Source organism: Vigna angularis, chromosome 8 (genome assembly GCF_016808095.1).
Source record: "Vigna angularis cultivar LongXiaoDou No.4 chromosome 8, ASM1680809v1, whole genome shotgun sequence".
Taxonomy (NCBI): Eukaryota; Viridiplantae; Streptophyta; class Magnoliopsida; order Fabales; family Fabaceae; genus Vigna; species Vigna angularis.
The window spans coordinates 12,315,261-12,332,312 of NC_068977.1; the positions used below are offsets into that span (position 1 = coordinate 12,315,261).

The following is a 17,052-nucleotide window of genomic DNA, read 5'->3' on the forward strand; positions in this document are numbered from 1 at the left end:
AAAAAAGTGGAAGTTAGAGACAAAGAAGATATTCACGGAATGTTCCTCACTTGAAGCAAAGTTTAAAAAAATTGTACAACTTACTTCAAGCAAAGGACTGAAAAAGCATGCCGACTTTGACAAGTTGACTTACCCAACCTCGGAAAGTTAGTTACTCTACCCACTGGGGTCCCCTCCAGCTTGCCCACTGTGCCACCCAAAAACCACTACTACAAAGGCTGGTAAGAAAGCCCTGAGATTCACCTATCATCGCCGACATAACCATAAGAAAGAATAGAGTTGAGGAGTTTCTTAAGGTGGGCGTGTTTAGAGGAGTTTTCTAAAAAAATGGGTGTTTGCCCCATCCCCAAATTTCATTTTTGAAGGTTCTTCTCGAGAGCCTTGATCTTATACTCTGCGTTATTGTTTAATATTTCATCCGCTAACAAATTCTTTTTTTGCTCAACCTAGAATGGATTGGAATCCAACTGTTGTGTAAAGAAGAAAATGAAAGCATGAGTATCAAGGCTACAAGCTCAGTCTAATGGACAAATATTCATGAAGCCTATATATAGAAGATCTCTCAAGAAGAAAAAAAAGAAGAGGATAGCTTATGATGATATCATAAGAGTATAAAAGCTTATGTCGAAATATTCATCCTGAGAACAAAAGAGAAAAAGCTCAAGAAAAAGAAGATATCTGAGCTGAAAAGAAGAGAAGAGAAAAAGAGAAATATATACTCTCGCACTTCATTGTCATATTGCATACTGTTGTAGGAGAGAAGAGAGAAACACCTGCGAGTGTTTAGACTACTTTATATTGTAATCAAATCCTTTCTACGAGAGATATAGTTTAAGCAATCATTGATTGCAATTTTGAAGAGAATTAAAATACTTACAAGTGAACTCTATTGGAGTTGACTAATCTTGGCAAGGTTGCTAAGTACTAGGACTGATGCGAATATTCAAAGGAAATCTCGAGTAAGGTTGCTGAGTACCAAGAGTCGTGCTAGTACTCAAAGTAAATCTCGTTAGGTTGTTGAGTACCAAGAGTGATGCTAATACTCATTTGTAATCGTGTGAAGATTATAGAGTAACCCTTTGCGGAGGAAACTAAACGTAGCTCAGTTCGAGCGAACCAGTATAAAATCTCTTGTGCAATTATCTCTTCTATTACCTAAACGATCCTCTTGTGAAAACTTGTAGTCACACTTTATTTCTAAACATAAGAATCTTCCAAGCTAAACGATCTTATTCATAAAGGAAGTTCTTGACAAAATGTTGTAGTGTCTATATTATGAGTAGCACGTTAAAAATTGTTATTATACAAATCTATTAAGTCGAGCTTTCAATCATTTAAAGAAAAATTTCAAGAGCTCGATAAAGTGCTACATCAAAAGGGTTGCAAAAAGTTTTCCATTAACATTATTCAACCTCCTCTTCTAATGTTTTTCATATGCTTCAAAATCAATTAAGAAACTTATAATCAAAAGTAAGCATTCATAAATAAAAAAAGTACCGAATATAAGAGAGTTTAAAGTAGTTTACATCTCACTACATTGCCTAGGAGATTTATTTCCTCCTAATGCATGGGGAAAAAGTTAAAACATGGAAGAAACTTCATCTCTTAGTCCTTTAAAGATGTTCTTTAAATAAAAAGGAAATGTGTAAGGAGACCCTCTAAAGTCTCTCTCTAAAATCTCTCTAAAAGTTCTTTGAAAAGTCCTTTAAAAGGTCTCCAAAAAGTCTCTCTAAAACAAAGGAGAAATCCTATTTTTATAGACTTTGACAGCATGGCTACAATGGTGGCTTCCATGGCTTCAGTCGTGAGGTTTCCTCCCAAGGTGAGTTTTTTCTATGGCATAAGTTGTGCAGTTTTGGGGTGGAGCCCCTTAAGATTGCTTCTATGTGAAGGATTCTTCATGACTTAAGCCTTAGATCAGGGTTTAAGGAAACCTTCCAAGATGGGTTCTCTTCGTGTGACTCAAGCTATTGCATTTTCTATGAAAGGCTCAAAGTTTCCTTGTTGTTCTTCATTATTCAACTTTGACTCTCGAATAATATAAAAACCATGAAAACTAGTAAAATTGGAGTAATTAACATAAATATTTAACATCAAGATAAGATAAGTGTCAAATTAATATTAAAATCAATTCATATTTGACACTTATCAATGATTCAACTTTAAACTTTGTTTGTTTTGAAACAAATATAAAAACTAACTTAAAAGATGTATGCATAATCATAAGTTAGTTCATGAACTAAGTGGAGCGATTGCTCCCTCATAAGATAATGCAAGCTAAAAGAACATGAATTTTTCATTCTTTTTAAAAACAATAGTGTAAGTTTTCACTTAAGCTTTTTGAAAATATGTAGAATTTTTCATGTATTCAATGTTTGTGCAGGAGAAAATCTCTCTAATAGTGTTTCACTCAATCAATCACAGTGATAATATGCTCTTTCAAGATTTTGTACCTTATCTCTAAGTACTTCTTATCACATATTTGACATAGATCACTAAGACTTTATGATCTTGTAACATAGTTGGGCTGCACAGAAATTTTTTATTTTACAAAGTTAAGTAAAACTTACTGATAAAATATGAACCATCAATATATACAATGAGTTCATTCATTTTCCTTTTTAATTGTCCTTGAAACTTGAAGAGATGATTCATTCAATTCTTAGTTATTGTTTTTCATTTTTCATACACCTTTTTTGATCTTTCATGACTTTTTACTTGATACTTGACTGAACCCACTTTTCTTTCTTCACTTTCTAATTTCTATACTTTCTTTTCCTAATTTTCAATTTATAGACTTTGCTAAGCCTCTATTATGAACCACATAACATAATTTAAATTTAGTTAAAAAAGAAAAACTATATATGCAAGTGAATCTCAATGGTAGAGTCCCTGAACGACAAATGCTAACGGCGGAAGAAAGTGGTCCCCCAAAGCGCTGCAACGCGAGAGAGCCTCCTCTGCTACAATGCGCAGAGCTGGTGCTACCCTACCTTAATCCTTCAGAACTTGCCAACGTCTCTCTCACCAGCAAACCACTTTTCAAACTCTCTCGCACCATCACCATCCGCCGCGCCTCCGACGCTTCCAGAACCTTCGAGACCCTTCCGATTCCGTTCCTCAACACGGTCGATTCCCACCCATACGCTCCCTTCCTCTACACGCGCTCCCTCGTTCTCTCCTCCCCACTCTCCCTCCTGCGCCAGCCCTGGGGCTCTTCGGCAGTTTCCCCCTCCGCGCAGTCTCGCCTTCTTAGCGCCGAGTCAGTGGGCTTCGTCGATGGCGAGGGCCGGGCCATGTCGGGCTGCGAGTGCGAGGCGTGCGATGGCGGTGAGTGTCCTTGTGCTGGCCTGGATGGGCTGGATGACGTTGGCAGAGAGTGCGGGCCCGGGTGCTGGTGTGGGCCTGAGTGTGGGAACAGGTTGACACGGAATGGGGTGGCGGTGAGGGTGAAGATTGTGAGGCATAGGAGGAAAGGATGGGGGTTGCATGCGGATCAGTTAATCGCGAAAAGTCAGTTTGTGTTTGAGTATGCAGGTGATTTATTCATCTAATCTAATATACGATGATACCTCTCTTAATAATTGCTTTTAGTATACATTATTTTTATACAAGTTTAATTTTGTTGTTAATATGATAAAGTTGTGGTAACTGATTTTTATAGCGATAACTGTTGATTTGTTCACTTAACAAAATTGTGGAACACAGATTTGTCGTGGCAACTATTGTTTTTGATAACTTAACATAATTGTGCTCACACAGGCCACCCCAGCTCTGGTGTTTCCAATAATGATATTAATCTTAAAATGACAGAGTTAACTGGTAGGACTAGACCAAGGTTTTAAATTGCAGTTGCTATCATGATTTCGTTGTGATCCTTGACATTTGGAGCATGCGCGACTCGAGCCAGTGCAGCTACAATTGTGGTTGCATAGCCCAAAATTCCATGCTTTTGTTGCTGAAATTATGGTGGTAGACTGTTTCTAAAAGTATTAACAAATCTAACATGAAGTCTATTATGTGATTTTAGTTTAGATCTTCAATTAAAATTAGAGTTTTCTTATGCTTAGGACTGAAGACAGTTAAGAGTACCAGCTTAAGTTTTCTCCGAATTTGATTTTTATTACAATATAAAAAGACAGTTGAGGGTTTCAACTTAAATTTTCTCAAAATTTGAGTGGGACTTTTTACTGAAAATTAATAATGTAACTCGAGAAGAAAGTTGTTATTGTCCTTTGTGCAGTTTTAATTTCAGTTCAAGTAAATGTTAGTTATTGTGATTTTAAGGATATTCTTCTTATTTATGTTATGTATTTGAGGGTGGTTGTGTTTGAATTTTGTTGATTAGGTAGATCTTCTCATTAACTTATGGTATTAGGTTGGACCCTTAGGTTATCAACTATTTGTGGGACTGAATATTTGCATTTTATTATGCTTGATAAGTATATGAAAAGAGGGGAAAAGTAAGGTGAATATAATTTTTTCCTTTTGGTTTTCATAGTCATTTTGTTTAGGTGCTTCCATTCCTTGGATTTGAACCATGTAGTGAGTTTACTTATGTGTGTACGATTATTTATTAACATTTAGGAGACCACGAGGTTTAATGATAATATGGTATCAGAAAAAAATGGTTATATATTGTTCAGAAAGTGAGTCTCCAGGCCTTGGTAAAGGGAGGAAAATGATGTTTTAGTAATTTGAGAAAGAGGTTACTATGTAGATGTGAAGTTTGTAACTCTTTTTTTTTTTTTACTTTTTAGTTCATTAATTGTTTGTTTTAGAAGATAAAAATAGTGGGTAGGAGCTTGGTATCCTGTATGCAATATCTTGGTTGCACTCTTATGAAATTGGTGCTAGGAGAGGGTTGATTGTCTAAGATAGTTTATGTTTTATTGTGATTGGAATTCTCAACAATACAAGATACTATCATTCCATAGCATAACTCAATTGGGTGTGAGAACAAGGTTGTCAAAACCATGATTCAACCTGCAAAATCATTTGACTAGGAGTAGGAGGGGTAAAATTTTGTGTATATTGTAGAAGCTTAATAACGTACTTGCTTTAAAAATAGAAAAACAATGAGGAGAATCTTGATTTAGTTTCCTACATGTTCTTGTTTTTCGTATTTTTAGTTCGCTTACTGAATGGAAATTAGAGTACTGTTAGGAAGTTTTGTCATAAGGTTATGAATGTTTGTGTAGTAGATTTTGAAACTTGTGTTGTTTCATTTGGGGAAGAGGGTAGATTACTGGTAAGGTGTATGAAACATTTGTATTTGTTTTCTACCACATAAAAGTTGTAACGGTACTAGAAGCCATCTAAAAGGTTTAAAGGTGTGAAGCCTAACCCGCATGATCTCTGAGTGAGTTTTTGGTACCAATTTTCGTTTAGATAAGTTAATAACTATCTAGTGTTGTTAAATTTACCATCCCACACTCGACTCAAACATATTTTCTGTCCTCGTGATACTATTTTCTACTGTTTCAAAGTCATTGTCGCTGATACTTTCTTGACTCTTTTAGTTGTTTCTTATGCATGGCTGTTTTTAATCCCCTCATGCGTGTGTAAACTTAAATCTTGGTTTCCTGTGTAATAAAAGGTGAACTCTTGACAACGAAGGAAGCCCAGAGGAGACATCAATACTATGATGAACTGGCTTCTCAGGGTCGTTTCTCTTCAGCTCTTTTAGTTGTAAGGGAACATCTTCCTTCTGGAAAGGCATGTCTGAGATTAAATATTGATGCGACAAGATTAGGAAACATTGCACGATTTGTAAATCATTCATGTGATGGTGGTAATTTAAGCACAAAGCTAGTTAGAAGTTCAGGAGCTTTGTTGCCCCGCCTATGCTTCTTTGCTTCAAAAGATATCCCAGTAGATGAAGAGCTTACTTTTAGCTATGGAGAAATCAGGAAAAGGTCAAAGGGGTTGCCATGCTTTTGCAATAGCCCTTCATGCGTTGGAACGTTGCCCTCTGAAGACACATAAGATTTATATACATTGCCATTTAATGAGGTAACCTATGTTAAATCAAAGGAATTTTGATTTGGAAAGGTTAGTTTTTATAATTTATTCAATAAGACATAGTAGGCATTGCAAATATCCTTGTCACAGGTCGATTAGGTTACCACCAATATCTTTATGTAGTGTGAATGATTTAATGTTCACTTATGTTTTGGTAGAAGCCCTTAAGTTCATTTGACGGCTTGCTCGTAGGATTTAACACCAGATATTTTATCCTTTTTCCCGAAGTTCATGAGATGAAAGTGAATGGTGTGGTGTTCAAGTGGTGTCTTATCTTGGGTATGTTGTTCGGGGATGGGGGTTTGTGGCGTGATTAATGATACAGTAATGAGGCGATGCTTCACCCTCAAGTGCTTTCTGAATTCCTATGCTTAGAAAACATGCTTGTCTCATAATAATGATTTTGTAAAATCAGCTTTCAAACATTTATTAATTTTATGATAATACGTTATCCTTCGGAATTCATTATACAGGTTTTATGTTTCTAATTTATTGTATACAGGATGGTTGTAAACTTTGTCAAGGTATTTATGATTTTTATTTTGATTATATTATAATTTTTTTTATCTTATAAATATAATCATAAATTTTACTTATTGAATTTGGCTTGATCAATTCAAGAGCAAAAGTAAGGTGAATGTTTCGTTAAAAAGTAACATGCATTTTCTTGTGGTTGGTTGACAAATCATATATATTGTCTTTTAAATGAAGGTGGGTTTAAATTATATATATAGTTCATTTAGAAGACAATACACATCATTTGTACCACCAACAAAAAAAACATTTGAACCACCCACAACCTCTTGAAAAGTTGAACGCACATCTTCATTTAGAAGACAATACACATCATGACTTTTTATAGCAAACTTTGAGTGCTAAGATGGTTTAACCTTTTCTCCTATTGATCAGCAAAGTCCTCCGATACTAACTTCATTTGGCTCTTCTTCTTCATGGTCCTGTTTTGACTAAGAAGAATTGTCCGAAGGCTTCCTTTTTTATCTGTATTATAGTAATATCCTTTATAAAGCTACCATCTATATGCTCATTTTGTAGTTTATTTTTTACAAAAATTACATCCTTTCTAACAACAATCTTATGGGCAGTGGGATCTCAGGCAATACCCCTTACATTGTCAACATAGTCCAAAAATATACGTTTCTTGGATTTTAGATTCAATTTTGCTCTTACTTAAGAATTTTGCATCATGTTCATAGGACAATCAAATACATCCAATGAAGAATAATTAGCCGATTTTTCATTCCATGTCTCTATTAGTGTCTTCAAACCTATAACTAGTGACGGTGATCAATTTATCATGTAATAAGCAATTTTAATTGTTTTTTCCCAAAAAAGCATGGCCACTACTTAATGTAGATCTTGTTCTATCATTTGCCATACCATTAAGTTGAGGTGTATGTAGAAGAACAAATTCTTGTAATACCTTTTTGCGTGTAGACTGCTTAAAACAAAAATCATGTCTACATATTCTCCTTGTTTATCTATCCTCAAGTATTTGATTCTTTTTTTAATTTCAATCTTTACATGTGTTTTGAATTCCTTCAATACTAGAAATATATTTGACTTCCTCTTGATGGATATATATAATGGTAGAGTCTTCTTCTCTTCCATGCAATAAGGGATTTGAAAATCATTTAAACCACCCAAAAACTTTTGAAAAGTTGAAGGCACACTTTCATTTAAAAGAGAATAGTAGTACCTTGACACGTTCATGTGTACTTTACACTCATTTGACATGGTTCCAGCTCATCCTTTGGAAAAAAAACATGCACAATAATTGAGGGTAAAGTGGAAAAAAATATCATTTTTTGGAATTTTTTTTTCTTTCTCTAGATTTTTTTCCCTCTTACTATTCTATGTTCGTTGTTGCCCCTTTCATTTTGTCTCGCTCCCCATTAATAGGTGATTTTGTAGGTTTTTCTAGGTGTGAAGGTTTAGGGGTTTTGCATCATTGTCTCACTCCTGGTGTTGTGCACACTTTCTCTATCTATAGTCTTCAAGGTTTTCTGTTCCGATGTTTCTGTACCAATAAATGTGACCAAATATTTCAAACTTAATCATTGTGGAAGTTGTACATAATAACTATAAGAACTAACCACAAAGCAAGATATAAGAGCAATTGAAATGATGTTGACTACTTGTGCAAAAAGACCAGTACAATTAGGCATTTTGTTGTGGATAACTACTCACTAAACCAATAATTTATACCAATTTGTAACATGTTGAGCAATTTATTGTTGTACTGAAGGAATATAGCAAGTAACCACATAAGCTTGACTAGATAACCACTTACTACACTAACTAATTATTCATCTTAAGCATTTTGTCAGTTGTATATAACCAGCTTAACAAATAACTACATAATGTTGACTACATAAACAGTTACTACATCAATAAATCTGATGAAATCTATCCTTAAGAACCACTATAAATGTTGTACATAATAACTTTCATAGAAAATCACATAACCTTGACTAGATAACCATTTATTGCATTAACTAATCAGATCCCTAATATCCATCTTCAACATTTTGTTACTTGTACAAAACTAGCTTAACATTTAACCACATACAATAACAACCTCCTTATGCTAGGTTGGGCCAAAGCTAGGAGATGTGCATGGAGGGATGTTTCCTTGAAGATATATGGTGTGTAAATGTGGTGGTAAATGGTTCAAGGATGATGAGCTAAGGTGTGGATGGAGTAGAAGCTCATGGCCTCTAGGAGATATAGTGGTGGTGGTGTAGTATTTTGTGGCTCCAAGAGAAGTGATGTCAACTCAAGGAGGAATGTGACTAGAAGGACCTCTAAGGTTGCTCTAGTCTTGATCTAGGAAATGTATGGCCAAATTTGGGCAACATAACATTAATAAACTTTCAAGATGAATACATGAGAGGAGACACCTCTAATTATAAGCTAAGAGTGTTTCCTAAAATCCCTAAAAGCATGGCCTAAAGAAACCTATATTACTCCAAGCTATGCTCCATGATGGCTCCAAATGTGGTTCAGAAGGTAGAGTTTAGACTATCTTTATGGACGACTTCAACTCTTCTTGTAGATGTTTGACCATGGTTAGGGGGTATACCATCTTCCTCTTGAAAAGGATTTGCTCTCAAATCTTCAACTTGGGCTAAGGCAAACTTTCTCATCTTCTTTGGAGTCATTATGTCTCTTTTTTGCCGGGGTCAAATACCCATCTTATAACACAAGTTATATAATAAGTGTTATGATAGTGAATAAATGACAAATAGAGCTCCTAAGAATGATATACCTTAAATTAAATGAATGATCAAGGTATTGAAGAGTAAGAGCATCTTGAAGCTTTTATTTGTCTTGTGTTGGATGTATATGTTTGAAATACTATCCATTTCAATACAAGAGCCAACTTTTAGGGATATGTCATCATACCCTCTCTTTTGAAAAGGATTTTCCCTCAAATCTTCATGTTCTTTTATGAAAAAAACCCTTTTTTTTATTATTGGTTAATTTAAGTATCTTTCCACCATGACTAAAGATTCATATGTAAGTGTCATCAAACACAAATCCAATAATCTCATGAGCCACAAACAACATGTATCTAGATGAAAGATTTGAAGAAGACCTTATGTTAATTCCAAAAGAATTTAAATAAAAACTTTGAAGGTCTACTCCAAAAAATTGTTTATGTTGACTTTGAATTAATTGTATCCTAGAAGGTAACATCAACTTAAAGTTTGATTTGAAAAAATTGAGGAGTTAAAAATAGTGGGCGGTGAAAAAGAAGTTGAATATTTTTCAAAAGTAAAAGTTGGAGTTATGAAAGATGGTTAGATGTATTGAGAAAAGTTCAAGGATTGGAAAACTACCTTGATCATCTTAGTCTCAAACTTAATTGTAGGAGTGGTAGGGGGTTTTAATAACTCTTCCTCTTCTTCTCTTCTCTTAATCTCTTCTTTTTCTCTCTTTTCTTTCTCATTCCTTTCTTTTATCTTTTTCTCTTCATACTATATTCTTCTTTCTTTCTCCTTTTTCTGTCTTCTTACTTGTTCTTCTTTCTCTCTTTGTTATTTCTCTCTTTTCTCATGCTCCTCATTCTCTCTTTATTTTTTCTTCCTTCTCTTGTCTTCCTCTCTTCTTCTCTTAATCTTCTTTAATTTCTCTTGGACTTTTTCTTATTTTTCATTAAGAATTCTAAGCTCTTCTTTTAAGGTAACAAGATATTGTTTTCTTTCAACTCTTTCTTTATTTTTTATCTCTCTCATTTGTTCATCTCTTCTTCTTTGAATCTCTCTTTTTCTCTTGTCACTCAAGAGTTTTCTCACTTTTTCTTTAAACTCATCTTCTCCTTCAAAGAACCCTTCACATTTTAGAAAAGGTTTTTCTCTTTTAATGAGTTCTCTCATCTCACATATTTGCTCTTGGTTTATCACAAAGGAAGAAGGAACAAATTTTCTTCTCATGCATGCTCTCAAGTCACACCAATCTTGAATTGGAGATAATCTACCTCTCTCAACCTTAGATTGTCTTTGATTCCACCATTCACTTATATGTCCTACAAGCCTAGAGATGCATAAACTAAGTATATGATATTTATGATGCCTAACCAAGAATGGATGAAGCTCTTCTATTCTTTTGCCCCACGCTAGTATGATAATGCACTAGTATTTTCACAAAAGAATGGAAGGTCACCCTTAATTTTATAATGTAGTTCATCCTCACCATGAATTAAATACAAGCTACTATAAAAACTCATTTGCTTCAAAAGCATTTTGAAAATCAATTTTCACAAATAATCCTAGACATTTTTAAGATTTTCGAAAATGAATTATGCAAAAAAACTTAGTATTTCAAATAAAATTCCTTAAGATACTTTAGAAGACAAAAGGATCTTAAGCTCACTTTTAAGAAAGAGAGGTGAATCACTAAGGATTACTTAAATACCAAGTCTTTCCTAGCCAAAGTTAAATTTAATTCCTTTTGTACCCTACTTCTGAAAGGGATTTAAACTTGAAATGCAAGTAAACACACACTGAGCTACCACAATTTAGGAAAGTAATTAAATCTAATCAATGTAGCCTAATGGTGAAGTTGGAAGGAACTTTGGTTCCCTCACACTCAACTACAAAACGTAATTAATCAAAGTCCAATGTTCTTGTTAGGACACATCCTCACAAGGCCAAATATTACAAATCCAAAAGAAAGGCAAAGACAATTTTACAAGGTAAAGAAATACAATTAAATCACTCTTTCTCACCAAGTGTTTACTTTCTCTTGTCTTCTTGTCCTCAACCAAGACCTCAAGCTTACCACAAGGCCTTCTTCACCTAAGATACTACCTCCAAGATGTTGGCTCACCACAAGGTCTAAAACCTACATAAAAAAGAGGTTACCACCACCAAAACACTCATACATCAAACCTAGATCACGAGCAAACATACCCAACACATCATGCATGTATTCAGACCTCATATACCCTCATGAACAGACCCTAAAACATTCATTACATTACTTGAATGATCCAAAACCCATCATTATGCAGATTATAACCTAAACAACCCAATATTCTACATATGATTATCATATCATCTTTATAACATATATTTTCATGGTAAAACCCCCAAGCATCATAACTTTGTCTCTCTTAACATCATTACCCATTATGGGATAAATTAACAAAATCATACATACTTTCATAGGGAAAACCCAACACAAATTTTACATAAACCTTATCTCCATCCATACACAAACCCTTACCCAACAATACCACAAATAATCATAACCAAAATCATGTACACATGCATCAAAACAAGGATTATCAATCAAGATATTCAAGAACATATAACATACAACAACAAACAAACAAAGGTAAGATTTCTCATACTTTGGCCAATACTAGGACTTTATCTACAATCCAAACCACTACAAATCTTCCTTTACACTAAGGTTTTTTATAGCTCCTTTGTATCTCTCCCAAAAAATGTCTCTTTCCTCTCTCTCTATTTCTTTTCTTTGATGTACGGTTTCTAAAAACAAATGTCACCCGTCTCCCTATATCTTAGTTTTTATAAATCACTCAAACCCTATCTCTAATATTCCCTCACTTAAAATAATAGACTTTTAAATCTAAATCTATACTTTTCCTCTTTTCCACGTTCACACCTTTTTCTTTTCATTTATTTTATTTAATTTGCATGTTTTTACTTTCTACACCCCTAACTTAATTTTTGTACCAATTAATAAAGATAAAAAGACCCTTTTGCCTCTAAGCCAAAAATACAATTAAAAATCTAAATTTTTGTTAAGCTTTCTCCCTAGGAATTGAACCGACCCATTTAATCCTAAACACCCATATCTACCAAGAAGGCAATACATCACTTTGGTAATAACACACATACCACAATCCAACAAACATACCAAAACATGTTTTAAACTTTATTAAATAACACTAAAGAAATAACATAAGTATGTTTTAACAAAGATATTCACACATAACACCTTATTAGACATATCAACTCTTAAAAGAAAACATACTCAAGCCTTAACAAAACTTTATTCCTAAAATCCCTATTTTCTTCGGGTCTTACATTCGCAAACACTCACCCTTCACCCTTCACCATGACTTTCTCTTATAGCTTTAGCCCAACCTTACTAAGGAGATTTTCGTCATTTGCTATCAAGAGCTTAGGTTCTTTAAGAGCTAAGTCTTTTGGTCCTTTATCTATCATCTTATTTTCGTGTTACCTTGTGTTTTTCTAATCTTGTCTTGTTGAAGCTATCTTGAAATGGTCCAAATCAACCTCCTTTACTCTGCAGTTAACGTTGACGCTTTTAAAACATCTAGCTCAAAGGTATAAAAAATACGTGTGTGTAGTCAAATGAAAGACCTTTGAGTCTAGTTTCCAATAAAAAAAGAATCATATCATTTCGAGTTTTGTGTAGAAAGTTATGGCTAAAACAGTGAGCAAAGGTCTGAGTTGTCATAATGTTGTCATAAACATTTTTTTTTGTTCTATTTTGGTTGTTTTTACTAGGTTTAATGTCTCCTAAGGTCTCTATTTTTGTCTAGAATTTCAAATAGGTCCCCTTCTTGTTCGGCGTCTCAATTAGGTCCTTATTTTGTGAAAATTGCAACAATTAGATCCTTACCGTTAAATTGGGCTTAACGGCGTTAAGCAAATGTTAAGGTGGCATGTTGATGTCGGTGTTTTAATGACGTGGCAAATTGTTAGATATATATATATATATGTGAGTCGCAAATTTTTGTGTTTTTAAAATTAAAAAAATGAGAAAAAGATAATTAAACAGATTTGTGTATAAGAATTAGGGATTTTAAATCACACAATCAAACGTCATAGTGGTGTAAGGAATGGTGCAAGCTCTGTAGTGGGAATCGATTGGTGTCAACAACAATGGAAATTCCACAAGCTCTGATGCGCTTTCCATTTTTCACAGCAAGAAGGAATGAATGTGATTGCAAAATCAATAAATAGTGATAAGATCTGAGTTGCGTTGTGAGTTCAATTCGCCAACAAGAATTGCAGAGAGAGAGATGAGAGAGAAAGCGTGACGGAGTGTCGCTTCTCTCCTCACTTTCACTTCCCACACGAGTTGAAACTTTCAGCTTCTTTTCCTTTTCTGCTAAAACAAATTAAAGAGGATTGAAAAAGAACATGATTTAGGGTTTGAAAGGGTTTTTCGAATTGAGAATTTTTTTGGATTAGAGCTCCTCTGCGTTTGATATGCAAGTGATGAAATTGATTTGGGTTTTCTATGATTAGGTCTGGGTTTTCTATGATTAGGTATGGTAGTGTTTCATGGAGGTTGACGCGCTGCAATGGTGCTCGCGATTTAGGTTGCGTTAACGGAGGCTTGTATGGTGGCTATCTGTGCAAAGAAGATGGCGGCAGCGACCTGAGGGTTTAGAAACGTGAAGAAGATGATGCACGAAGATGGTGACGGCGCGAGAACAATTTCTGAAATTAATTCCCAATTTGGATAAACCCTAAAATCAAACTTTCTTTTCCCAATTCCTAATTCGAATAAAGGATGCAGTTTAATCTTTAATTCATCTTTACAAATTTCTTTTATTTAAAAAAAAAATCAAAAGACACATCAAAATCTGATCCATCAAATAAGTTATTCTAAGTCTTTTAAAAATGAGCATGCCACGTCAACCACACATTAACACCGTTTGACCTAATTTAACGGTAGGGGTTTAATTGTAGCAATTTTTACAAAATAAGAACCTAATTGAGACGCCAAACAAGAAGGGTACCTATTTGAGATTCTGAACAAAAATAGGGATCTTAGGAGACATTAAACCTTTTTACTACTATTTTGTGCCTTCTAAATGCTCCTAAATGTGTTGGATATCATGTTCTTATATTTTTTTAGTCTTTTCTTCATATTTTCCATTCAATCGTATCATATGTTTGGATCATTTTACTTTTTAAATCCATCTATGTTGTCTAGAGTCATGTGTAGTCCTTTTTATGTCACTTTCTCCTAGTTGAGCTTATAAAAATCACAAAAAAATATGTACAACTTGGATTTCTAAACCGCATCATATACAAGCCTTTAAGTGTCTTATCTTTACAGTTTTGGGTTCATAATTGCCATTAGATCATTGGTAAGTCCATAAAAAAATATTTCTCTTATGTCTTGTTGAAGTTTCAAACTCTATTTTGATTCTAGTAGGTTTTATTCTACTTTGTGTTTCTTGTTCTTTGAGCTTTCAAAATCAAAATATCATATCTATTTCTAGGATGTGGCGGTCTTTTTTTGTGCTAAAAAAAGAATGGAAAAAGAAGTACTTAAAGCTTTTAAGAAAAGGCCTAAAAAAGTACCAAAGAGAGCTTAGAAAAGTGTTGAAATTGTGTGCATTTGGCCACGACCACTAGTTTGATTGGTGAATCTGTTTTGAACGTTTTGCTCTCTATTTTGTGCATTTTATTGCACTTTCCAACAACTTAAGTCTTGCGAGTGATGCTAAAAGAATGGTCTTAATGTCCAATTTGCTCAAAGATTGCCAAAGACAAGAAACACCACCTTTATATTCTAGTAATTTTTGTTTTTGTGCATCTACTTTAGTACTTTTCTTTAAATAATCTTTTTGAGTGTTTAATCTTCTTTTCTTACCATTTAATTTCTTGCTTGTTTTTTGTTTTTGTTTTTATTTTATCATAACGATGAAACTAATTTATCATACTCGTTAACACATATTAGATGATCTAATTCTACAATCAATGCAACATGTAACTTTTGGCACAAATTTATTTTTCTGGAACAAGCTTAGAAGCTTATGGTCAAACCTAAATAATTTCAAAATGAGAATTAGGAAGAACATAAGTGTTTATATGTTACGGAATCTATTAAAGTTAAGACTTTTTATTAAAAATTTAGGGTTAAATATGTTTATAGTCCCTAAACTATCAAGCGAATTTGTTTTTAGTCTCTCTTTCAAAGTAAGGTACATTTTAGTCCTCCTCCTTAAGGAAACCTTAATTGTTTGTCCTCCAAAACTAACACCGTTAAAAACCAACTAATGTGGCTAACGTCTGGCCACGTGTGTTCACAACTTTCCTTCGTATCTCTTGCCACGTTGGTATTTTTTAATGTAAAGTGAGAATATTGGTTTATTAGGTTAATTGGTAAAGTTATCTTCAAAGTGTATTGTGAAGGTGATGGAATCCTACTTGACTTAGTCTTCCTTTTGTATTTTTATCTTTCCTAGCATAGCTCTTAAGGAGCATGGGTTACTATAAATACCCAGCTCCTCTATTGTATTGTCACTTTTGAGATTAATGAGAATTAAGTTTTCTGAAATAGAAACAATTCTCTCTTGAAAGTCAGGCTAGAGAGTCCAAAGACTCCCTCTAGCCACCTTCCAAGCACCACTCTCACTTTCATTTTCCACTACCACCGTGCTTCTCTCATCACACAACATCACCATTGCTCCAATCCGCGTCAGTGGCGTCAGTACACGCGTCTTCTTCCCCTTCGCGCATCAGACACGCCCATCCACATTTTCTTTCTCGTTCCTTCACTCTCGCACAGAACCGCACCACTTTTTCGCGTCTCAATCTCGCTTTCGAGAGTTCCATCGTCTCCAACCTCAGATCTGCCGTTTCCCTATTTTCACCGATTGTAAGCCACATTCTACCTCGTCTTCCCCCTCACTTCATCCTTTTTGGCCATAGAACCTCATCTTCACCGAACAGTTCTTCGATCTATGGCCTTCGCTAGGGTTTTCTCGACCTTTTCTATTTTCCTTCATCTCCACCGTTTAAACCTTAGATCTTAGGGATTTCTTGATTCTCTTCATAGTTTAGTAGCTTTCCTTCGAGTCAGCTCTCAATCTAGAGCTTCGCTTCCATTCCGCTGCGTCTTCACTCTCTGGAGGAAGCTTCGAGGAGCTCGCACAGCTTTGGTCGTCAGCTTCTCGGGCGTTCGTCCATCAGAAGGGTGAAGAGCAAAGACGAGATCATCATTTAAGGTGGAAAGGAGGTTGAAGAGCAAAAGGTTGGATTTCATCTTCTTGAGCATTGGTGTAGTTGGTCACGTAAGTTCATATTTCTCTTTCCTCTGAATAAATGGATGGATTTGGGATATAGGGTTTTGGTTGGGACTAAAGGTATCTTTCTTCATTTACTTTTGAAATCACTGTTGAAGGGAAATGAAAGCAGTTAGTGGAGGAATTGGTTGCACGCGAAGGAGCATTGGTTCAGGAATGTCCCAAACATGTGGATCCTCCTCTCACTTAGCTTCAAAAATGTGTGGTTGTGGGGAAAGATTGTTGGTGTTGAAGGCAACTACATTGAAGAAGAAAGGGAGACTATTTTATAGATGTAGAAATTGGGCAGTAAGTGACAAAAAATGCTTAACTTATTGTGATGAAGTTTGTATTACTGATTTGTAATTTCTTTTGCAGAGTAATGCAAGCTGTAACTACTTTGAATGGGTTGATGAAGGACATTATGAAATTGAAGGAAGCTTACAAAGGAAGAGTGAAGAAGTTGAAGTCTGTATGGA

The 17,052-nt window shown here is 34.6% G+C and overlaps 1 protein-coding gene across 2 annotated transcripts; it reads left to right on the forward strand.

Annotated features, from left to right (window-relative positions):
• Positions 1-2,846: 2,846 nt before the first annotated feature.
• Positions 2,847-9,465, forward strand: LOC108344853 (histone-lysine N-methyltransferase SUVR3). 2 transcript variants are annotated; one of them, XM_052867641.1, is made up of 3 exons: positions 2,847-3,537; positions 5,600-6,015; positions 8,637-9,465. In XM_052867641.1, exons 1-2 carry the CDS (start codon positions 2,865-2,867, stop codon positions 5,986-5,988), a joined length of 1,062 nt encoding a protein of 353 aa, XP_052723601.1. In that variant the 5' UTR covers positions 2,847-2,864; the 3' UTR covers positions 5,989-6,015; positions 8,637-9,465. The 2 variants fall into 2 exon arrangements, with proteins under 2 accessions (XP_052723601.1, XP_017438859.1); XM_017583370.2 differs by lacking the exon at positions 8,637-9,465 and having other exon boundaries at positions 2,867-3,537; positions 5,600-6,475.
• The last annotated feature ends 7,587 nt before the right edge of the window (positions 9,466-17,052 follow it).

What these genes read in the sequence shown, in the direction of transcription:
- LOC108344853 (XM_052867641.1), top strand. Translation starts at nt 2,865, where the DNA reads ATGCAAGTGAATCTCAATGGTAGAGTCCCTGAACGACAAATGCTAACG. An exon ending in GTTTGTGTTTGAGTATGCAG is followed by an intron (nt 3,538 to 5,599) that starts GTGATTTATTCA and finishes GTGTAATAAAAG; the next exon opens with GTGAACTCTTGACAACGAAG.